Genomic DNA, 24,990 nt, shown 5'->3' with positions numbered 1-24,990 from the left:
TTAATATCGCACTAGTCTCTAAGATAGAGACATCAAACTATGTGATCAGTAATAAGAAATAAATATATCTACCGTTAAAATAAGGATTATTGCTACTAAGTATGCATTCTTTATTCATTAAAGTTTAAGTTATCATTTTATTTATACAATTCATTATCTTGAGTATAATATTTACAACAGTTGATACATATATATTTAGTATATTGAAGGTTTTCTAGTGAGTAAATTGGTTGAGAGATCGATAGACAAATTAAATTTATCTGTGCCCACAATCGCACTTTCCTTGCCCTTACTGATTCCGTGACGGGCAGTTTATTGTTTTACGGCCTGTCATTTCGAGAAATTATTTCAGATGTTTGTACGATAGTGAACTTTTGTTAACATATCAATGTCTACCGACGGTGGCTAATAGACAATCGATTTTTCGATAACAATCTCGATATCAAAATGCAAATGAACGATAATTAAGTCTAGCGTAGACCTAATTTTAGTTAATTGTAAATAGTTTGCCCACATTGAGAGTTGCTAGTATATTATTAAAGTTTGTGTGTCGTGTATTGTGCGCGCGTCAGCGTGGTGCAGCGCTCCGGCGAGCGCCGCGCGACGAGCGCACGGGCAGGTGTGCCGAGTGTGACCGCGCTCCCCTCTATGTTGCAGAGCGGGCGATGCAGCGCGAGTAGCGCGGTGGGGCCCTGCCCGCCGCCCGCCCGGCCAATAGGGGCCCGTCTCGCTTATGATGTCATCGGAGGAGGAGGCCGACTCACACGCGCCCTACTCGGATAAACTGCTAAGGAAACAGAAACGCGCCAGACAGCGCGTGGACGCCGGTGAGCCGCGCAATTCTTATTCCACTCTCACGACGAACGGACTCGCGCCCGCGCGCACCGCACACATGAGCGGCGGACTTTACGGGGCCATCTTCGAGGGCCGCCAACACTTCGGCCTCTTCGGACCGGGCTACGCGCCGGCCGAAATGTTAAATGAACTGCTTGGGCGGACTCCCAAGCAAGAAGACAATGGCGAGGAGGCTGGTGGAGGCGACATCGCCCACCGCGTCTTGCGAGACATCCTCCAGAGCCGTAAGAAGGAGCTGCTGCGCCTGTCTCCGGACAACAACAATGTGCTCGCCAACAACAACAATGACGAACCCAAAGCGGAGAAGCGTTCCCCGGAGCGGCCCGCGTCCCGAGATTCCCGGCCGGACCTGGACGACGCGCTGCTGGCGCTCGACAACGTCGGGGACTCGCGTACTTCGCCGCCGCCCGCACCTCCGCCTTCGGAACCTCTCATCGCTCCCAAGTCGGAGCCGGAGGACCGCGACAGTGACGCACAACGTTCCTCCCCGCGACCTGTTGATGTGAAACGTGCTCGTGTTGAGAATATAGTGTCGACGATGCGCTCCAGTCCTGCGCCGCAGCAACCACAAGTGAACGGGTGCAAGAAACGGAAACTGTACCACCCGCAGCAGCACGACGTCGCGGCAGAGAGGTACGGTACCAGTCACGGTAGCAGTGCACAGACGGTCTCTGATGACTCCGAGGACGACGGGGATCGGCCACCCATACAACAAAAGTTAGTAGAAAAAAATGCACTTAAAACACAACTTAGGACTATGCAAGAACAGTTAGCTGAGATGCAAGAAAAATATTTGCAACTGTGTAATCGTATGGGACAAGAATCGGAGACGATCGACAACGACGGTGTTTCTAGTGACGTAGAACAGAACGACGACTCTGTGCCTAAATCCGAGCCCGCGTCGCCGGTGAAAGAAGTGCCGCCATCGATATCGAACTCCGCCGCGCCCAACATGCTCTCGCAGGTGATGAGCAAGATGATGTCGGCCAAGATGCACGCACACGCCGTCGCTCACCCACACCTGCCGCCAGGCTTCAATGGTGCGCTCCCTATGATGCCTCACATCCCGCCCGAACACATGCATCCGCCACATCCGCACCAGCATCTCAACAACGCTGCTGCTATGTACCTCAACGTCAGTCAGAAACTCTTTATGGAACAAGAAGCGCGAATGAAGGAAGCGGCTGAGCATCAAAACAGTCAACAACAGAGGCCACAGTCGAACCAGCACTCACCACAACAGAGACAAATGGGACCCACGCCAAAGCCCCCGCTCTCGTCAGAATTAGCGGAGCGGTTGGATGCTTTACGCAGCAATGCGGGCTCAGTAGGCCCGGTCTCCGGTGCTGATCTAGAAGGGTTAGCTGAGGTGCTCAAAAATGAAATCACAGCATCCCTAGCAACGTTGATCGATTCGATTGTCACCCGCTTCGTGCACCAGCGCCGAATCCTAGGGAAGCAGTCAGAGGCGGCGGCGGCCGCGGCGGAGCAGTTGAACAAGGATTTGATGCGAGCGGCGCGGCTGATCGACAGAAAGTCGCCGACGCCGAAGCCGCCGGAGAGGCCTTCGGGACAAATGTCAGGTAACTTACCCGTCCATCACGCGGGCGCGCCTAATGGCGTCCCGTTTATGACACATAACCCGATGCTCATGGGTCAAATGAACGGTCCCCGCGCGCCAGGCGGAGCGGCTTTCCCGCTGCACGCCGAGGCGGGCGGACCCGGCCAGGGACCTCATGCACGCCCTCCGACAGGCATGTTCCAGGCACCGCCGAAGCCGCTCGCGCCGCTCTACGGGCACATGAACGGCCACTTTGAAAGGGAAGCCAACCCCGAGCAGAATGAAGCGCTCAGCCTTGTCGTCACACCTAAAAAGAAACGACATAAGGTGACCGACACCCGGATAACCCCAAGGACCGTGAGCCGAATCCTGGGTGAGGGCGTCGGCCAGTCGCCGGAGAGCAAGTTCCCCGAGTCTCCGTCGCCGAGGCCGTACCCGGGCGGGATGGCGCTGCCGACGCCGGTGGCGATACCGAACCCTTCACTGCACGAAAGCCAGGTGTTTTCGCCGTATTCGCCGTTTTTCGGTGCGGGCGGCGGGCTGGCGCGGTCTCCGCCGGCCGCGCCGGAGCGGGAGTCTCCGCCGCTACCGCACGCGCCGGCGCTGCTGCACCCTGCGCTGCTGGCGGCCGCGCACCACGCCTCGCCGGACTACCTGCGCCACCACCCGCACGCGCAGCACCACCCCGGCGTGCCGCACCACCCGCAGCACATGGACGCGCAGGACCCGCACTCAGACTGTAACTCCACAGACCTGCCTTACGACGGAGTTCAGCCTACTATATCCTTTTCAATATGCATACTATATTACATAACTAGATTACGTTTTAACAACTCATACAAAAAAAAACTTTGTTTCACTCACAGTACGCGAGTGCCATTCAAAACGATTTATTTCACTTGACTTAAGGTCAAACGTAACCCGAGCGCACGACACGCCACAAATCCTCGCTCGGGGCAGCTCCAAAGATATCTTATTTCTGTAGTATTTAACCTTACGACTGCTACCTACTTCCTACTTGGTTAGGTATTACGAGTGTGGAAACCTCACAAATGTTGTGGTTTCTACGCTTGCCTCAGTGCTACGCTAACTCCAAGAGTAGGTAGCATAGTTAGATATAATACATCTTCGCAAGTAAACATCCTTAACTTACGGGTGTAGGGGAAACAAAGAACCATAAACTATTTATTTATTTTTAAATGAACCTATAACAAATGTATTTAAAAGAGAAACTAAAAATAACACCCATATCGTTCTAAACAATTTACAGCATTTTCTCTCAAGAGCTTTATTTAAATGTGGTTAAATTAGATTATTTATAAAACTTTAAAAATAAATACAAAATCATAAATATTTCAATCAATATACGCATTAGAATGTATATAAATTAACATAAACATAAGTGCACAGATATCGGCTAAGGCACGTTATAAGATTAGACAATGCAAACGGATTAAAGTATTTGTGGTGCTTCATCAGTGAGCCCACGACGTGAATCCTAATCAGATTTAACATTTTCTTGCTTAAGGCACTATATAACTCGGACACCGCCATTTTATTAAACCCATTTGGTAAAATTCGAATTTCGAATACATTAATACTGGCTATACTAAAACCATAAACAAAAAAAAACTATTTAAAGGGTAACTATTGGAACAACTAAAATATAATAAGCTTCTCCTTTGGTTATCGCGCGTTATTTTGTTAACTAATTTATGTCCCTTTGATTTATGTTCATTAGTTTCACTTTGGACCATTAATATTTATCAATACACTAATTAAATCTAAAATTCGATTGTGACAAACACTACGATTGCAGGGTTTTTTTATGACTCTTTTTAAGGATGTAGACTGAATATGTTTTTTTATTTATAACAACGCCATCTATTATCAATGAATTCCTTGACTCCATTGCACTCTTCAACATTGACTCCGATGCACCTACGCAAAGCCAAGCTGATGTTCTTCTGGGTGCGGTATCCAAGTTCGGCAGTGCTCAAGATGTATTTCCCCGACATCAAGTTCAACAAGAACAACACTGCACAGCTGGTCAAGTGGTTCTCTAATTTCCGGTGAGTACATTTAAACTTTTTTCATTATTTTAAACTACTTAATAGTATTAATATCGTAACACAAACCGCAACCACAGCTAAGTGACGATCAAAGTACGCAAAATGATATATTATAATTAAATATTACATGACTAAGATTCAATTATAATTATATGTTACAGAAAATCCCATAAAATTCCAAAACCCTTTAATAATTTCCTCATAATCTTGTAAATCGTGTTAAAACACGGATAAAACGATTAATTAATCACGATACCCCGTCTTACGAACAGCAAAGGGTTTGAACGCACTATTTCCTAATTAACAAATTCATAGAGGGCTGTCACCCCACGACGTCTAAACAGATTGACTGTTCATTGGCGTTCGTAATTTTATTACCAAACAATTACCACACTGATTATTAAAACAGGGATACGAGTGTGTTTACTATCATTAAGTTCTCATTTTATGATAATTACATACAACAAAATATTCGAATAGAATAATCGATTTAAATATTTTTTTAATTTTAAATTTAGAATTGTATTTTTTTTTGTTTTATCAACAGTTCGCGCATCACATTCAAAGACTTTTTCATGAATTTATTATCTTTAACATGCGATAGATTCACGTAGCGTTACAAGTAACGGAAAAATTTCCCTTCGGTATTGATTTCTACTCGACTAATTTCCACGTTATCTAAGGCCCGTGATAAGGCAGCAGGCACGGGCCGCGTGCTTCTGCGATAATGCCACCCTTCTTTACTCCATCTGATTATTCTGAAAAACAAACACGATACACCTACACACTGTTACGATATGGAATACGTCATAATTGAAAAATAAAAACACAAATTTGCCGCTAATATAATTGTATTAAAATATTTGACAATATTTGTTCCATTATTTTAGAAAAAACAATATACTGAGACGTGTTTTTAAACGTTTTCCTGATTTGCGATAAATAATTTTAGCAATATTCAATTCTAATACATTCCAAACAGGACCTAAATTCTATTATCATGGCACGTGTCCAAATTCTTATCACGACACGCGATCGAGAGCGAAACGCAATCGAGTATCGAGTGATATTACACATCGTATCCAGAATACGATCGGGCACATGTCAATGTGTGCTAAACACTTGAAAACGCTCCTGATATATTAACTTTCATATTAAAGCTTTCTGTTGCTATCTCAAGCTTGTATTATCATTATCTAAGTTAGATAAACGGAAAAACTGAGTAAAAAGCTTTGATAAACATTGTTTACGTAAGTACGTTACAATTTATCAGTGTACACTGAGCGTTATAATTTTTCAAAATTATTTACAAACAATAACAAATTTTATTTGATCAGCATACGTTCCATTTTCAATAAAAAAAAAACTCTAGCGCAATAAAGTCATGGTACAATATTAAATTCCCTTCAAACAATTCCTTCAAATGAAAACTGTCCAACACATCGTACATAATGACGATAACACATCTTTGAAATTACCGCTTTTTTTCCTTCTTTGAAACGCGACTTAGTACAACTTAGTCCATTAGTATTGTCCCCTTAATGGTTGCATTGTGGACAACGGAAAACGGCCATTTCCTTCGCGATAAACATCTCTGAAAGGATACTGAAAGGGTGAGCCTCTAGGGTTGACTATGTCCACGTGATTTGTCTTTTTAATTTCTGACCATTCCACGTAAGCGAAAACAAAAAAAAAATCGCGTCAACCCTAACTCTTTTGGCAAAAATAAAAAAATATATTCAAACTAAATTATAGAGCTAAGTTAGACGATTAAGGAAATACGAATATTTTTAGACAACCAACTAAATACATAATAAAATAATATAGGTATTACTTTATCCTAGCAAAACAAAAACAACAAAGGAAAAACAAAGAATAGAGTATTTTGATAATAATATTATTTACACAATTTTAATTGGGTATTCAAATCACAAGATCCCATAAAAATAACATTTTTGTACATACCTAACATCATATAATAACTTTAGAAATAAAAAAAATTTTTTTGACATATCTTAATACAATAAAAAACATAAAAATAGATTTTTTTACGTCTTAATATCGGCCTTTTGTAAATAGATTTTTTTACGTCTTAATCTCAGCCTTTTTAAACTATATAAAAATTTACAGACAACCCTTAGGGGATATTTCTACAATCGCACGAAACGTAATTACGGGAGGCGAAGGTGTCCGAGCGGTGGACGTTAATAATAAATAGCATTTTAAATTTACGGAAACATCGATTAGTGCGCGCCTCGCCGTCCAACTAACCCCCCTTTAATTACCCGCCAGTTTTAAATACAGTCTGACCAACACAATGCGCACGTGTTTTGAAAAAAGAATGCGTTTCCAAGTTGCGAATAGAGTTTATACCACGTTATATATTATCTGTGAATTTATCACAGTGCAGTAACACTACTTTTTTTTTTAAATATAAAATTTGGTTTGAGAATTCATAAATTGAAAAATATAAATTGAATAAATCAAAACTTAAAAAAACACGTTAATAAAGATTTTAATGATCACATTACATTTATTAACGTAATCGTAATATAACAAGTTAAATTAATCACGCTAACTAATGAGATATTATAAATGCAACCTACAAAAAGTACAATCATTAACCTGGTACTTACAAAAGTCAAACTTTCCGATAGCCTTTCAACGTGGATAACTCGACGATAAAAATAATAGTTTGTATTTTTTTCAATTAATTAAAAATGCGTAAATTAATTTCCGTCGCTTTACGCATAAAACCCAATTAGATAATATTTATATCACATTAAAAAACATAAAAACTTTTTACATAATACTGGCTGTATGCACTGCTTCCTCATTAAAAAAAAACTTCCCAATTTATTTACTTAATAGGCTTACTACGCGATGTTTACTAATGTAGTTCCTCAGAATAAGCTATCGATGGTTAAGACACCACACTCGACACAACGGCCACTTGTTGGCAACGTGCAGGATACCTCAAGGACACTAACTCCCGAGTGCACTTCTTGTGACTTTTCGACGCCTCGCCTGCTCCGCGTCACTATTACTTTCCACTACACAGCACGGAGTTATGTGACTTCCCTGGTTCATTAAGACATTTTATTTCAATCCAAATTTTGGGTAAGACGCTCGTTAAATTTAAATAAGCAGTTAGAATGATTTATGTGAGCTACATCTTAGAATCCCATGATCTCAAACAATAATTTATATCGTAAGTCAACAAAGCGTTAACACACCCACACTACCCACACTAGCACGAGATTACACTATATACATGTGAACGTCAATGCCGTTCTACACAAACAACGGGCTTCGATAAGAAAAATGTAATATAAGGTTTGTTTACATGTTCATTTAAAAACGACGCCGCAAAAGTTCAACAAAATACAAAAGTCTTCACAGAAACTCTCCCGGGGCAAAACAAACATCCTTTACTCAAAGTCGATCCAAAGACAAATTCTTTTGGCGCGCAAACTCAAAGAAGTGTGCGGGCCTCGCAAACAAAGAGTCACTCGTAGAATTAGCCGGAGAGACGATAGCGTTAATTAGCAACCGTGACTCGTTATTTCGCTTAATTAAGTTGCACAGAAGTGGTCTGCGGCCGGCCCGCCAGAGAAGGCGTCGTAAATTGTTAGAAACACTCTGAAACACTCCAATTAATCTTTTTACACATCCAACTAGTCGCATGAGGACGTGCACTTAGACCGGCCGAGGTAAAAACCTTTTAAGCGCTTACACACGAACGGCCTCGGCCGCGCTTGACACTTTGCTCACCCAACACCAACCTTTTTATATCTGCATAGGTCTTGTTTAGCCTGCGTTCACACAATCAACACACGTCACTTCTGCAGCAGAAATGTTCCCTTTTATGTATACAATTAAGTTAAACGTTGATATTTCCAAGCATGGAACGTGCCCGAAGCGAATGTGTATTTAATTTTTAATAAAATATAACCAGTATTATTTACGTATCGGTTAGGTGATTTTTCGACTGAGATTAAAATCTCTCGTCTGTAAGGACACTTATACGGAAATGTTGCCAACCTTACGTCGCAATTTCCACATGCCTTTTTAACTTACCGTGTTAACTGGCTGAAGCTCGGTACCTACATAATTTAGTTCAATATTAAATTTTTGTAATTAAAAATGTAAGTGTGCAATTTTATCGGATAAAAATTTAGTGTAACGCACGCCGCGAACCACTCGAAACATTATCAAAGTACGTAGGTGGAAGCATTTAATTTACCCGCTCCTAACTAGACATTAGAGGATCTACGTACAAGTGCAGTTAGTGTCTGCAATTCATTCCCCGACCGGCAAAGTCACCTCGCAGTTCATTGTATACGGAAACTGTAAAATTTAATTGGTTGGCTAATACACTGCGCCCGTGCACAGTCTAATTTACGTGTTAACATTTTTAATAAGGCCCGGCGAGCCTAGGGCGCCAAGTGGCCAGCCATTTACAGCGCGCCATGCTCACACGAGCACCTCCAGTAATTAATACGACCCTTTCGAGGAAGCTTATGAGTAGTTTTTCTTCAAAAAATCCTGCTAATTACACGTCACACAAGTTTCCACTTTTGTGCAAGGTGTCGCGAGGAGCGGCTGCCGCTTGCCGCCATACGCAACACGCCAATTCCATTAGTACACGAGTTTATTTCGCATAAGAATTTGTCTAAAGGCCGCTCCGCCTAAAAGGACGTCACGCCTCGATACTAAATTCTAGCTAACGTGTCTTTACTTCCGAATTAAAGTTCACACGCACGCGACGTGTGTAATAGATGCAAGGGAGCGGCGGAATATTTACATATCATTGCGATACCGCGGCCATTATAAAATATTAGTCTTGCGTTGTCCATCGTTAATAATATAATTAAAACACGCGAAGGCGCGGTCTTACTTATCGCACGATCAAGAAGGCGCGTCGTTCCTCATGGTGGTCTCGCGAGTGTAGGCTATCATTATAAGTTTTCGGCTATCTCTCATAACAAACCCCGCGCGATGTATGTTATGGGGAATTCCGTGTTTTGTACAAGGCAAATCTAGATGCTAACAGCAAACATAAATAAACACAGCTACGTGACGTAAGCAACACGCGTAATCCATCAGCTAATGAAAGAGTAATTAGAAAAGTGGCGGTTTCTTCCGACCGTCGACGTTATCTTGTCTTCGATGGGGTATTAAGTTTTTTAATTACCCCACCCGACTACGCTACAATCATCCTTCATCGATAAGTACTTCTGATAACACGGATACAAATTAATGAACAGAATGTTAGAAGGAAAATTCATGTAAAATAATTTATTGGATGTCTAAGAATAGATCAATTATTAAACAATTTTAATTCTATCGATATGGTTTAATAATGTTAAAATTAATTATTTATAATCAATTTGTGGCATATAATTATAATGTTAACAATAATAATACAAGGTCGTTGTTTGCTTACTGAAATACTTATATTTATTTGTCATAAGACCACTATATGCAAACCACATAATTATCACTTGTACCCATATTTCACATACTTGAAGCGACATAAATATTTTATCAAATCGACGTTGTTACTTCTTCACATATAAAGCGTCAGTATTTAATGGAAATTTCTAGAATAAATATTAGTGAAACACCACGTTCATAAAGCTAATCATTTAATGAAAGAAATGTGAAGTGAGCCGAAGGCGCGCCTCGCCGCGGTCTCGAAGGAGCGGACGAGTCTTCATTACACACGACTTAAAAAACTTTATGTCATCCACGAGTTTGGGCGAGGACGTCACGCGATCACTGTTTTATAAGCTCATGACATAGTTTGGGGCTGAAAGATAAAAATAAGACTTTAAATGATTTGAGAATGTGAATAGGCGTTTTTGGGTTTTAAAATTTGGAAACAATTTTTTTTTCTGAAAAAAAATTATTGCTCAGTCCTAATTGGTACATAATGTAAGTTAGTTGCACTCTTCCATAATCTTATTTCTCGCTAATCTCGCAATAAATCAATATGAATTCTGAAAAATGCGTATCAAAATGCATAATAAAGTTATATTTCTTAGAACAGTTATTATATTTTGTCCTTGTTTTATCCTCCTGTTGACCACTATCTGAACGGAAGTCGGCCAGCGCTGGCGCACTCTTATCACCCGCTGAAGCCATCGGCGACCACATCCTGAGGGTCTCTAACGCTTTGTTATTCTTACTCATTACGATTGTGAGCGTGGCTCTCGTTATACTGGTCGGTATGAAGACGAATACGAAGTACATTGGTTGTTTTGATAAATGCCTGCTGTTGAAGATAATAAGTAATTTTCCATAACCTACTTCAGTAATTCAGTTTCATTTACCTCTCAGTAAATTATTATATAAAATAATAATGTTCGATAGGATTATATATTATTGTACGTGTCTATGCAAATGGACAATAAAAGCAAAGATAGGTTAGTTACATCTCATTATACAACGTAGTTATACATGTCTATTTATATATTTTAATATCCATATTCTATTCAATAAATCGTAACGCAGTGTGTGGTAGAAAAAAAAACAAAATCTTCGGAATAAGGAGTCACAGATGACAGTGTGTGGCAAAAAGGCGCGGCGTAGGCTTCGTACACAAGGGAAATTATTTAAGTGCGACAACTAAGCGACAAGTCGCATACGCCCTAAGACATAATTAATTAATGTACCACGCGTATCTTTACCTACATACGTTGTTTTGTTGGAAAAACTTTCGTATTTTTTCCACAAATTATATGAAGTTGCAGACGGGAAATACATACATACACTTATAAATAAGAATTTCCATTTTGAATTAAGCAATAAGTAAGGTATTCGTAAATGACAACTTATTTTTGTTTATTATAATGTTCTTATATGCGTTACACAACTTAAATATTGAAATTAATTTATATCAAGAAATAGCTAAATTAATAAGTTGATCATATGAAAAAAAAATATTAATAAAAGAATATAACTTAAACAGATCTGAAATCTCATAGTTACAAATATTCAGATAAAACATAATCCAGAGAAATAGATATTTAAAATATCTTAGCAATAAATAGCAATGATCCGAGCCCGGGGGAAATAAACTTAAGTAAAACGGGGCAATACCTCGGCAACCGCGTTTTGTCGCGTAATAACATCTAGCTTCATTAAAATAATTATTGTTAGACATGTGAACACACCCTCGCTATTAATAATGACTGAAATACCGCGTCACTTTTGTTATTAACAAAATATTATTTACAATAGAAAGTTTAAAATAACGTTACGTTTTATAAGATATCAGAAGTTTCAACGGATATTAGACTTCCTTAAGTTATTGATGAAACTGGGAAAACACATAACTGACCATAGCTCCTATGAAACATTCAAGCTAAACAAAATGAAATGATGGCGACTTCTTTATGTATAAAACATGTAGATCTAAGCAAACAAACTAGGAACGCCATAAAGTACGCCACTCGTAAACTGCGTTTTGAAACTGTCTCCCAACAGTAATTAACGAACTAATTCTGTGATCAAGTAACCGTGAATGGTCAGCTTTATACTGCCCTTAAAAGGCCGCGCGTACGTTTAACCCTTTTTGAAAAAAAAATTAATACCGAAGCGAGTAGTTGGGGGGGTAATAAAATCTCGGCAAGCACTCAAATGAGCTCAACTTTTGAAGCCTAGGGTACAAGACAGAGGCGGGTCAGTGTGGAGGGAGTCATTACACAGGCCCGCAGTTGGGCGCACGATTGATTCGCATTTAATACCTATATTTTTCGAGACAAATTCTTAAAACTAAACAAATCTTTATATTGTTGAGTAAACAAAATGTGACTCCATTACAACGATTTTAAAGTCGATTTTACCACAATCATTTTAAAAAACAGTTTTCTAACGGCCTTTAATGTTAAAAATAAAGATACATCGGATTTTACGGTACAAAGATAAGGTAAATATTCGCGAGAAAGTTGCTATAGAGGCGTCGATAATTTTACCCGCATCGCGCCGGCACACTTACGGCGAAGAGTGTTACAATACATTATCTTCACGCAAAACTACGTTTAGATTTTACAATAATACTCCTTATCTGTGAAATAATGCAGAAATGCGAGCCTATTTCCTAAACGATAAGTTGTGACGTCGCTGTTTGCATACTGTATGTATCGCCTAGCAGAAAAAAATAATATTCGAAACGGTTAGACTTTTGGATATAGCGGTTTATTTTTAGTTTTAGTAGACTTAACTACAAACCTTTTTACGGTTAAATAGAGTAGATAATTGCACTGTTGGTTCTGTATAACATCCTATTTAGAACTGACAGTAATAAACTGTTTATATTTAGTAATCTTATTTTATAAGGACCTTTACAACAAATTTTCATTGTAACAATTAAAAGGCCGCTATATAGTGCTCATTAGGGTATATTTAGATAAACTAAACACGATAACTCCAAAATGTAAATATAACAATATTTTATCCATTATAATGCGCAGAAAAGCGCAGGCGCATAATCATTTTTAATCACATATATTATTAGTTAAGGGAAAACAATTAAAACCTATAAATTAATTACGTTTTGTAGTCAGTAAGGAAATAATTATTTTTTGAGTCTTGTATCTTGCTAGATTTGTATATTTATTTATTGAAACTTTTTATTGTACATCAAGTCTTATGGAAAAGTAATTATACAATAAAGATTATGAACAAACAGGAAGTAAATGGCAGTCTCGTTTATCCTAAGCTTATAACTTTATTTTAGTAAGTGTTTCAATTATTCATCAAGGTTATGAAATATTTCTAATTGGCTTAAAACTAATAATTAAAATGCATTTCCATATAGCATCCTTTTTATAACAAATAATTTAGTAACCACAGAATGACTAATATCTAGTCAAGTACCTAAACCATGAAACGTCCAAACTGCCTCAAAGTTACTCATATTTCCTGACGAATTTTCAATAACATACTACATAAGCATGTCTATACCTATTATAGACATGTATATTCTATATTAGCCACTATATCCTTACCTCCTTATTCATAGACGTTTTTTTATCTAAGGACGGAGTAAAGCTGTTTGATGAAGTAAAATTGTTGTATCTCAATATTAGCCAATTACAACGGCCCTATGTCTACGCAATGCGAAGAATGCCATGCCGTCAGCACTGAGAAACAGACTTGTTATCACAGCTTTACTCCGTACTTAGGTAAAAAACATATATGTATTCATATTCCCTTTTATTAAAGGGTTAATTTCCATACAAAAATAAATAAACTCCTTCGCAAATTTAATACCAAAAAGGTTTTAAAAATCGCCAGTAATAAGTAGCCAATAAGTAGCCGGCAGTTATCTGTACGGCCGAGTGCGGCCCTGCGTCGGACGGCGCAGTCTGAAAAAAGTTTTTTCACTAACTGAAGCATTAATCCGGCTCGGTATTAGTTTACTCGCTGTTGCTTGCGTGTGTGTGTGCCACGCTCGTGTGCGATCCGCCGTGCAACTTTTTTACATAGAGCGCACTAAAACATAGAAGGTACGGTATTATTTAACTATCGATACATTGCTATTATGTTAATGTAGTTTTGTTCACATTGCTATTTTGTCGTTAGTTTTGTTACGACTATCGATGACTTTGAGTGATGTTTTGGGTGTATTCATTTCGTCTATATGTCACCTAAATACGAAGGTCAATACGGATGGTATAAATATTCATTCTGGCACGGATTTGAACCTGAAACATGTCGTTCCACAGTGGGTTCAACGATCACTATGCGACAGAGGGGTTAAAGCTTTATTATAACTGATTTCGTGGGTATTTAAGGCGGTTGTCACTTCTCAACAACACAATTATTTACATGTAAAAACTGTCAAAGATACTCGTTTCAACCAAAACGTTATTTCACGCTTTACATTAAAAGCCATAACATTAAAAGCTTTCTTACATCCGCCACTGCGATAAATTGACGCACCAAAATAACTTAAAGGCTTATCACACTAAGGCACAATTTACGCCAACATTCCATCCCGCAACATCAATCAAGGAACACAAAATTCGTTCCAATCGCCAAAAACACGTCGCGAAGTACAAAACTCAAACAGTACGGCGTAAATAACGCCCTTTCCGCCATAGTCCATTTCTCCATAACTGCCGCCTCTACAGAACCGCGATCTCCTAACTGCAGTCCGTCGGCTCATTCTCGCGTGCTTCTGGAAAGCCGGACTCGGTCCACTCTCACACAAACAACACACACACATCGCACTAATGTACATAAGTAACTAGGTAGTAGGTAGTATTCGGTTGGATGCACGGACGTTTTAATAACCATTGTATTTGGCGATCGAAATGAGTGTGTTTGGGAAAGTCGATGGCAAATGTGTCTGGAAACTATTTTTTCCCCCGATTTCGTGGCTCAATGAAAGTTTGTTTTTCAGCTACGCGATGTTTATTTCGGATATTCGCGGCAAAATAAGTTAACGCGGCCCTAAGTGCTTTCGGTTTTGAAGATAATTAAAATTTGTAGGTAATGTGCGTTCTAATTGCTTTACTGTGGTATAAATACGATATTGTTAGGTTTTTAAATCGTATAATCAAAATATCCGAAAAATACTAATAAAAAGCTATACATATGGAATTAAATCATGACTTTATTAAATCACTAACTAATGCTACAATTAATCATCTTAAATATCGATCATGTTCATTATAAATGTGCTAAAATTAAATAAGGCAAAACATATACCTATGAATATTCGTTAATAATTAATAAATTGGCTTAACTCAATGCTCAGTCGAAAATGTATTATTATTATTCCTAGTCGCTATCATTTGTGGTCGACTTAACGATAAAACATATTAATCGCATAATTTTATACATGGCATTAATCACGTTCTAACTAAAGGGGAAATATTGTGTAGCAAAGACTTGCTAGTTAGTAACTCATATTCTCATATTGCCGGCAAACCAGAAAACAATGCTTTGTGCATTGAAAACATAGCAGCCAGTGTAGCCAACGTGTCACTAACTGCCGTTTTGAATACACGATCCTAATTCTTCCTTACATCATAAAAATCGACCAATCAGAACAAATTATTTTTGACAAGCTTACAAAAGACTTATTTTGATTGGTTCATTCTGAGGATTAAATCAAAGATATTGGAATTCCTTATTTAAAATGGCCGTGTGACGATCAACACCTTATGTCTCTGAATACGAGCGTTGTGTTATGTTATCGTGTTTATAGATCTGAACTGCAATCAACTCATACGTGTTACAATAAATGTCTAACCTGGAGATGGTATCCGAAAATTCCATGAATGATCTTTATTAAAAACAATCGTAAATTAATTATGTTATTAAACATTATTTAATGGTGGTAGGTCTCTCATATGAGAGTCAGCCTGGGTAGGTACCACCGCAATGTATATTTCTGCCGCCAAGCACCAGTGTGTAGTCATTATTGTGTTCCGGTTTGAACATTGTAGCCAGTGTAAGTACTCGACATAATAAGACATCGTCTCATGTCTCAGAATAGCGAGCGCAGTGGAATACAGTATTTTTATAATTCAAGGTGTTGGATGGTGTTTCTACTGTTTATGGGCGGTCGTTTCGCTTACCATCACGCGAACGACAAGCTCGTCTCGTCATTCAAAACAATAAAAAAAACAATTATCTCTTGTATACAATTCGTTATTATATTTGATTCGGGCACAGTAAATTACAATAATATAATTCCAGTTTATTCCAAGTATCAACCAGAGACGTTTAATCAGTAGAATTCATATTACCTCAACCTCCTTCGTGCGTAACACTTAACATAAAGCAAAATACCAACCATTGTTATATATTTGTAGAATAATGACTTATGAGTGTTTTCCAATACCGAAATGCGAATTCCTAATTAATTGGCATAATCTTAATACAGGATATCGTTAAGGAAAAACAGTTTAGGCAATAATTAACAGCGTATAAATTATCGGTATTTTGTTTCTTAGTATATTAAGTAACTAACTTATTTTGAAGGCTAGTGGGTTAAATTGAATTATAAAGAATTGCTCTTTCTTTGTAAACGTGAATTTCAAGTTATTCACGTTAATTCGAAATATAGGAAAACTGGTATGCGCTAGTCGGCCATTTGAATACCTAAATTGTTATCAGAGTATTATAAGTAACTAATTTTGTAAAAATGTTTGGAGATTTGACAAAAATAAACGCCGAAACCGCTGAACAGATTTGGGCGAAATTTAACCTACAGATAGACCTTGTCCTGGGTAAACTTATAAGCTATTTTTTACCCCGGGAATGTATTGTGGGAATTCTATCTAATAATGACAAATCTTCAGTGCAGTACCAAAGGATAAAGGACTTTCAGTATTGGTGTTAGAGTCATAATATGTAAATCTTTAGGTAGTTCTAAACGACTCGTTAAAGCAAAGCTGTTGATACAAATGGACACAATAACAGTATATTATCATGTAATATAACACTGACAGTAGGTAGGTAAACGTTTCTCGAATTGTCACATTTATTACTCATACAAGTACATATTTTATAAAACATATCTCATTAAAATTCTAAGGACCATATAGACTTTGAGGGCAACCGCAAACACAGGAAAACTTAACGATACAGATATATTTATATTATTACAAAGAAACAGTAGTCGGTTGGTTCTTACCCTCCCCCCCCCCCCCCCCCCCCAGATAACGGGCTGCGCCTACGCCCGCATGTTATACCGTAAGCTAATAAAAAAGATTTGCGCCGCGTCCTACATACTTCGATCTAACTTTTGCGCGGCGTCTTTGTGCTATGTTCGGCTGCGGATTTTCCCGAGAATATTTTTAAATAGTATATTTAAAAGATCAATAAACTTTAAATTACCTTCGAATACATTCGTCGCCCAATACTGTCTAAACTTAAGACTTCTAAAAAAACAAGTCTACAATTCTAAGTCTCATGAAATATCAGACTATTATTACCAAAAGCGCGAAATAAATGCAGTTAGGCAAACAATCGGTTCGCACCGAACAAGTCGACAATGGGAAGGGAAGGAATGGAACTTGATAAAAAAAACAATGATGCCACCCTTCGGTTAGCGTCTTGGATGTGAGTAACTTTAAATTTATAGATTTAAGAATATATCAGACACGTCTAGTAAAGAAATAATGACGCAAAACACATGACTACAAATAATATTTAGTATATAGGTATTTTAAATGTATATAAACAGTTGACGGCAGAAGTGGGCGTTGATATCACAATGATTAATGTGTTGAATGTGTATTATTTAAAAACTCTTTATCTTCAACTATATTTATTTATATACAAACAAATATATTCGGTATTAACTCAAGTAGGTACGTCATTTAAAAAAACTTGTTCCTATTTACGTCGAAAAAAAAAAGTGCGCCAATACTATAAGCATTTTATTATTTTTATTCCAAGAAGACGTTGACAATGGTATAAGAAACAAACCCGTATCTACAACATTCCGAACTCTACCCGATCGCTTAGTTCACACGGGAATCAAACGATTTCTTGAAGGGGGACCGTCTACTAACCACACTCCGCCAAGATATTTAACAAATGAGATTTACTTTGATCCTCACATCAGCGGCCATTTTGTTACGTATTGCTTCATCTGAGCATTATTAAAATTGAACTTTGGTCATGAATCTGCTACGGACATTTATGAACACACACACTCACGCATTTACCCCGAAGGGATAGGCAGAAACGCCACTGGTATACCGCCTTTTCACCATATATATTCCGTGCTATTTGATAGGGGGAAAGCCTATCTCCATATCGGGCGCAAATTCGGGACTTCAAGTTGATACTGAGAAAATAATATCTAATAAAACTTTGCCCGACCCGAGATCGAACCGGAGACTTCAGCATCGCAGTCGTAATACAACTAAGCCACTGAGGCAGTTATGACGTAACTTAATTGGCATATCCTTCGTATATATTAAGTATACTATGAACATATTGATGACGTCATATTTTGCGCCAATCATTAAGTTTCAAGTTCCTAATCTATACTAATATATAAAGCTGAAGAGTGAAAACAAACATGTTTGAACGCGCTAATCTCAGGAACTACTAATCCGATCATGATTTTTTTCCACTAATAGGAAGCTAAATTACTCCTGAGTTCTATAGGCTACTTTTCCCGGGAAATAATTATCCCGGAAGAACTTTTTCAGGCCGTGAAAGCTGGTCTAATAATCAAGAACGATTAATTTTTTTGGAAGTAGAGTCCATACGACAGCTTTGTCTGTTCTTCAACAGGTTTAAATTTGTTTTGTTACAGTAAAGAATAGCCTAATTAGATAAACATCGTCACCACATTACGAATTCATCGTTGCTTTCTGCCCATATCAATTGACATAGGGGCGTAAGTCAAAGGAAAAAAGGAGGTTGCCTACTTCGATGCTTTAAACGGGTTATTTGCGGTAAATTGATTCGAGATTTTGATCGATTCCGTTTGGTATTGGATGGTAGCCTTCGATGGTAGAATAGACAACAATAAGTACAATCGATTACTCCTGGGTAAAGTTCATTGTATTTTTACGAATGAATTTTAAAACGATTTGCTCAACCTCTACGTCCATAATATTGAATGATATCTGTAGCCGCGTCCATTGTTTTGGTTTCTAGTTTTAATTAAATCTAAACAATAAATGCGAGTTCTTAGAGAAGAGATGCAAGTCATATTATTTATTACTTTTTTATGTCCACATAACTTCCTTCAAAATGTTTGAGATTCGCATTTGGAATCTTTCACTTACCAATTCCACTTTTGAAATAAAAACCGTTACTATGGGAATCAGCTGTTTCTGACGTTACAATAGTTCACATTCAATCGTAACGTATTTTAGCAAACGTTTAGCATAACCCATTTTGAACTTTATTATCAACACGTTAAGGCCTTAAATTCAGTAAGTATTCACACAATACCAAAAATGACAAAAGTGTCGGTACATTCACATAAATGTAGACTTTATATCTGTAGTAACAAAGTCAACATTTTCTTTTATATCCTGTAGTAATGGGACTTTTTCTTAAGATTACGCATCTTGCGTCTACCTGAGCCCAACATCTTGGCATCTATTGTTTGGATACAGCAGTTGGATACGCTTAAGTTGATTTTTTGCAAGCTTTCTTACGAACCCTCGGTTATCCGAACAACTCAGGTTAACGTGGTAACTTATTTTAGTAATTTATATATTTACGTCATGGGAAAATCCGACTGTGATAAACTGACCCAACCGCAACATAGGTATACATTATATTAGTTAATTAATATTAAGTAATAATTCTGCTCCTCACTTCGGACATATAAAAGAATAAACACTCGGTCCACGTTAGTCTAGGTAGGGTTGGCGAAATCAGAATTAAACGAATAAAGTAATATCTGCAGACGTGTGAATAGCCGCATTACTAATCATCCACTTAACGTTTGGAAATATCTGAAAGTGTATGACACAGACGTAACATGTGTGACTTATCAGTGTCATGTTGAACTCGTTAAACGTGGACACCATTAGGTAGAACGACGAGGACAAATGTTGGGTGACTAATGTATCGACTTAATATTGAATGGTAGACATATTTTCTTTAAATTAATCACGAGAATGTGACCATTGTTACCAATGAGTTTGGTAAGCGTTTTACGTAAACAAAAAATATCAATTTTGCGGATTTTCTTGTTATTTCCAATTGTAAAAGATATAGGATATCTTTAAGGTGTTATTTGTTTACTTTAAATTAATCACGAGAATGTTACTAGTGTTTGGTAACCGTTTTACGTTAAATAAACTAAACACGTCAACTTCGCGGGTTTTTTTCCCAATTATAAAAAGATAACCTATACTTACTTTAAGGTATTATTTATTCAAAATAATTCAGAAATATAATACATGTTTCTATTTTTGTTAAAAATAACCAACAACGTTATTTTCTCTCCCTAATTATTTTAATCTAAGAAAGTGCACATTAACATCAATGACACATAACACGCATTCAATACAGTAAATGATCCATTTTCATAATAGAAATATACATACGCAAGTAAAAGTAATGGAGGACAATAATCAACACGAAGCTGTAAACAGTGCGGTTAAAATGATCTAATTAGATATAAAATGGCATCAAAGTGCGTGCCGAGAGCGCAGCGAGCGCACACTGGGTCGCTACACCTCGCGCACCAGGCAAAAAGACATCTAATTATTTAGACACTTCATTTACTTATTCAATTAGTAAGGCTGCAATCTCGCAACGAGTGCCAATTAAAAAATAATAGAGGCCCCCAATGTGCGAGTGAGAGGTTCGAGTGACTCTTTCTCGCGAGTGGCTTAGAGATGATCCTTGTCGATTGATGGAACACTATACGGCGCGATTCTGATGCCTCACGGCATGTCAACACACAAATTAATAGGTTCTTAACGTATAAAATAATGTTTCGCAAAACAAACCAGCAATTACCTTATAACATATCAATTTCACTCAATATTCTACGAATGGCAACTATGAAAATGATCACCTGAATGTAGTTTGAGAGCGAGTGCAACGTGAAAAACTGAATTAGCCCGTCTGAATGCGAACTCGTAAGTAATTAGCCTCGCGAGACTCTCGATTCGCTCAACTCGCTCTCGTAAGCGAACCGAAGCGAAGATAGCGATGCGACGCAACCGGAGAGCGAAAATGACTAATCAAATCCTTTCCAACTCTCGACGGATTTCGAGTGGCTTTTTATTTTCATTGTGCTGTGAAGTGTCACGCGGTAGGCGGATAGGCGGATAGGTGGATGGGTAGTGGGTAGGCACCGGATGGGTACACTACGTACGTCAGGTAATGAGTGCGCGTCTACTTGCGCCGCCCATGCCGCATTTTCGTTACTTGTTACCGATCATCGAAGGTTCTATAAACGGATTTTTGTTGATCCATTTCTATCGTGTTAATGATTTCGTTTTAGGCAAGCTTTTGTCCTCAACAATAATAAATTTGGAATCGGATTTTAATATAATGACTGCAATAGATAAAGCGATAAGAACAAAATAATTTCTGAAAACACATTCGACATACAACCTTTATGAAATATTTTTTCGAACTATTTTTCAATAGTATACTATTAAGATCAATTTAGATTTATACAATCACATATAGTAACTGTCCGGTCTTTCTTTACAGAGAGTTCTACTACATCCAAATGGAGAAGTACGCGCGGCAAGCTATTAGCGAAGGTCTGAAGACGGCAGAGGACTTGCACGTTGCCGGCGACTCTGAGCTATACAGAGTCCTCAACCTTCACTACAATAGAAACAACCACATTGAGGTTAGTTGCTATAGATTGTATGCTTTTTTTTTAAATAAATTATTAATTGTATCTAACTTCGCATTTTTATTGTAAACGTAATAATTTAATCTATTTGTAATGGTTTAGTTGATATCTGGAAAAAATAACTTCATATAAGGTAAAACAAAGCCGGTGAAGTAGTGTAACATATAATTTAACAGTGCCAATCTATTTCAGGTGCCACCAAACTTCAGATACGTGGTTGAACAGACGCTCCGCGAGTTCTTCCGCGCCATCCAAGGCGGCAAGGACGCGGAGCAGAGTTGGAAGAAGTCAATCTACAAGGTGATCTCGCGGCTGGACGACCCCGTGCCCGAATACTTCAAGTCGCCGAACTTCCTTGAACAGTTGGAGTGAGCGCCCCATCGACGCGACGCACAATGTTTCGGCATAACTAAATTTTATTAAAACAAATCATTGGACGATTGTTTCGCACACCAAAATTTTACGACACTCGCATTTAGGCCTTCAGATTCAAAATTATTGATAAAAAAGTTAAATTAAATTATTAAAAAATGAAGTTTTGAATTCGTACGTTGGACGTCGAGTGGCGTGGCGTTGCGTGCGGCTCGCCACGCCACAGCCCGCGCTCTACTAGCAAATTCATTAGGTTATACGAGTAAGAGAAAATTTAAGTCACCTAGAATTTTATTTCTGCACATAATATATTTCGCTATATATAATTATTATTATTATATTATTAAGTATTATCTTAAAATGGTTTTTATAGTTGTGTATATCTTAAAATCATTTATTGATTTATTCTTTAAGGAAGAACGATTAATATATTAATTGCTTAAGTTTTGAACATTATGTTGTTTTTATTTTGTTTGTCCTTGATTTCCTACTCCTTTAGAGCATGTTTTCTGTTGTTTTCCACTCCCCTTAGTGTTTTTATTTATTGGCACGCCACACGCGGCCGAAAATTGTCAACCTTTACCTCGTCGTACTTTTTTTAGGAGTAATTAATTAAAGTTAACCATAGACATTAGTACAATAGAGCAGGGTTACTTTTCGATCCACAGACAAAGGAGTAAAAGTTTATTTTTATACTGATAACCGGTTTTATGTTCGTGCAGAGGATTTAACAATAGAATAAAGATGCAGCAACAAAATTCGAAAACAGTTACACATCTTTCGTAAACGTTAATGTAAACATCCTTGTTTGTATTATGAATATTTCGGCAGTGTTCGGATCGCATGTTCAGTTGGTCCGGAATATTTGCGAGCCCGTCTCGCTCCGGACATAGGGTTAAGTTTATTTGTTAGATAATATACTGTTTCAGGAACATTGCGTGGGCATTTAAAGGCACAACTAATACCGTGCGAGTGCGTTGCGTCACACCACATCCCCTTCTTATTCCACGAGTGATTTTTTTATATTCATATACACGTATGTAATAAGCACTTACACTGTATTTTTACTTCCCTCACATTAATTTTGTAGTTTTAATTATTCACAATATTGTCCACGTATTTGTCCCACGTCCCCATTGTGCGACGCGCGCGCTCCACAGGCGGGCGTCACGCGGCGTCTATCAAACTCATAGACACGAACCCACATCCAAACAGACGCAATAGTTGAAGGCAATACACATCAATAGACCGATATCATAATAAACACGTATTCAAAATTACAGCTACATTTTTGGCATCCATCAGTACAAAACGCACTGGGCCACCTCGTCCGATCAGAAGTGCCTTCAAAAATGTTGATTTTTTACGAAAAAATAAATAAGAAATTAATACAAAGGGCCCTCAATAGACCCTGCCACCCAACCGAGGACGCCGCGCGATGCCCGCGCATCTCGCGCCAGCCCGCGCCTGCCCGCGCACACGCATACGCCAGTATCGAACATACAGTATACATACACACAACACGTACTATTATACTATAGAAGAATAATTAGTTTGATTCGTAGATATATGTAGCGCGGCGAGTTCGACACTTGTTTCCCAACGTATGGGGTAGTCCGAGTAGTGGGCATTGAATAGGAGAGCGCAGTGGGTGAGACAGTTGAGTGGATACATAGGAACGTTGGGAAGCAAGCGCGAGCCAAATCGCATATCTCGATGTATTTGTTATAACGTGTAGACGCCGGCCGCCAGCCCCGCCACGCGGCAACACCACTTCCGTTCACATCCTCAGTTCCACAGACAAATCGTACGTTTTGTTTCGCTTCTCAACTTAGATATAAACCGATAAGATAGGTAGTTGTACAGAGATGTATAGCCACGTGTACATAATAACGATAGTTTTAATACAGATGAGATAATTCGATTAACTATCTTAGCGCTAATGGATTTACTTAAGGCACAATAGTGAAACTGGTAATTATGTTTTATTTTGCGCGGTACAAAACAATTACTCCATCCTCGGTTCGCAGTAAGAGACACCGCGCTAGACGGGCGGCCGGCCCTAGCTAAGCAAGTGTAAGCATTTTTCATTTGATATTACACGTTTGTTATCGTTTCATTTGTAACCATTTGAACTATTACGGTAATATAAGAGTACCTCAGTTTAGGATGGACCAGGCGTCGACTGGTGTGCATAGAGTAGCAGGTTAGGTGAACGTTAGAGATAAATACGCAAGTTTTTGAGACATCGACACATAGACCACACACGCAGCCTCCCCCCTAGTTCGGATCACCGGTTTTAAGTTCGAAATTGTCCCGGACATCGTCGGGTCCACGGGCGTGTTCAATCGTCCGTGCGTGCGAGGATGTCCCGCATCAGACCACCAAACCCCCCACAGCAATAGCCCGGGTTAATTTTCCACGATTCGCGTCTGTTCGTTGGCACGTACGCAGTCGCCGCAGGGCTTATTCGAGATCGAGCATCGTTCCATGTTACGTTACGATTGTGTTTTGTTACAATGTTATTTGTTTCGCCGTACAACGGGCGCTGGTGATTTAGAGCCGCTGAGGACATGCAGTGCGCATGTGCACCCGTCTCTAATAGCAGTTACGAAGAATTGAAAAATGGAATTGATTATGTTCTACAATAGCCCGATACATTTGCTAGCACTGCGATAATTGTAAGTTAAGCTAATCAAAGTTCACGTATTCATAATTCATCCTTCCTCTGAATAATTAGTTTTCGCATTTCGGCTCTAAATGTCCACTGCCCGTCGCGTATTTAATTCCTTGTATAGTAA

General features: G+C 38.6%; 1 protein-coding gene across 2 annotated transcripts; it reads left to right on the top strand.

The window, feature by feature from the left end:
- The first annotated feature begins 708 nt into the window (after positions 1-708).
- LOC115449919 (homeobox protein prospero) lies at positions 709-22,640 on the top strand. 2 transcript variants are annotated; one of them, XM_030177812.2, is made up of 5 exons: positions 709-2,438; positions 2,610-3,196; positions 4,334-4,488; positions 21,667-21,811; positions 22,010-22,640. In XM_030177812.2, exons 1-5 carry the CDS (start codon positions 734-736, stop codon positions 22,187-22,189), a joined length of 2,772 nt encoding a protein of 923 aa, XP_030033672.1. In that variant the 5' UTR covers positions 709-733; the 3' UTR covers positions 22,190-22,640. The 2 variants fall into 2 exon arrangements, with proteins under 2 accessions (XP_030033672.1, XP_030033671.1); XM_030177811.2 differs by having other exon boundaries at positions 709-3,196.
- The last annotated feature ends 2,350 nt before the right edge of the window (positions 22,641-24,990 follow it).

Source organism: Manduca sexta, chromosome 13, assembly GCF_014839805.1.
Source record: "Manduca sexta isolate Smith_Timp_Sample1 chromosome 13, JHU_Msex_v1.0, whole genome shotgun sequence".
NCBI lineage: Eukaryota > Metazoa > Arthropoda > Insecta > Lepidoptera > Sphingidae > Manduca > Manduca sexta.
This window is presented reverse-complemented; position numbering and strand designations above follow the sequence as displayed.

Excerpts from the sequence above, each read along its gene's own strand:
- LOC115449919 (XM_030177811.2), top strand. The coding sequence starts at position 734 with ATGATGTCATCGGAGGAGGAGGCCGACTCACACGCGCCCTACTCGGAT. Across the intron at positions 3,197-4,333 it reads ACGACGGAGTTCAGCCTACT|TCTTCAACATTGACTCCGAT; the intron begins ATATCCTTTTCA and ends ACTCCATTGCAC. Across the intron at positions 4,489-21,666 it reads AAGTGGTTCTCTAATTTCCG|AGAGTTCTACTACATCCAAA; the intron begins GTGAGTACATTT and ends CTTTCTTTACAG.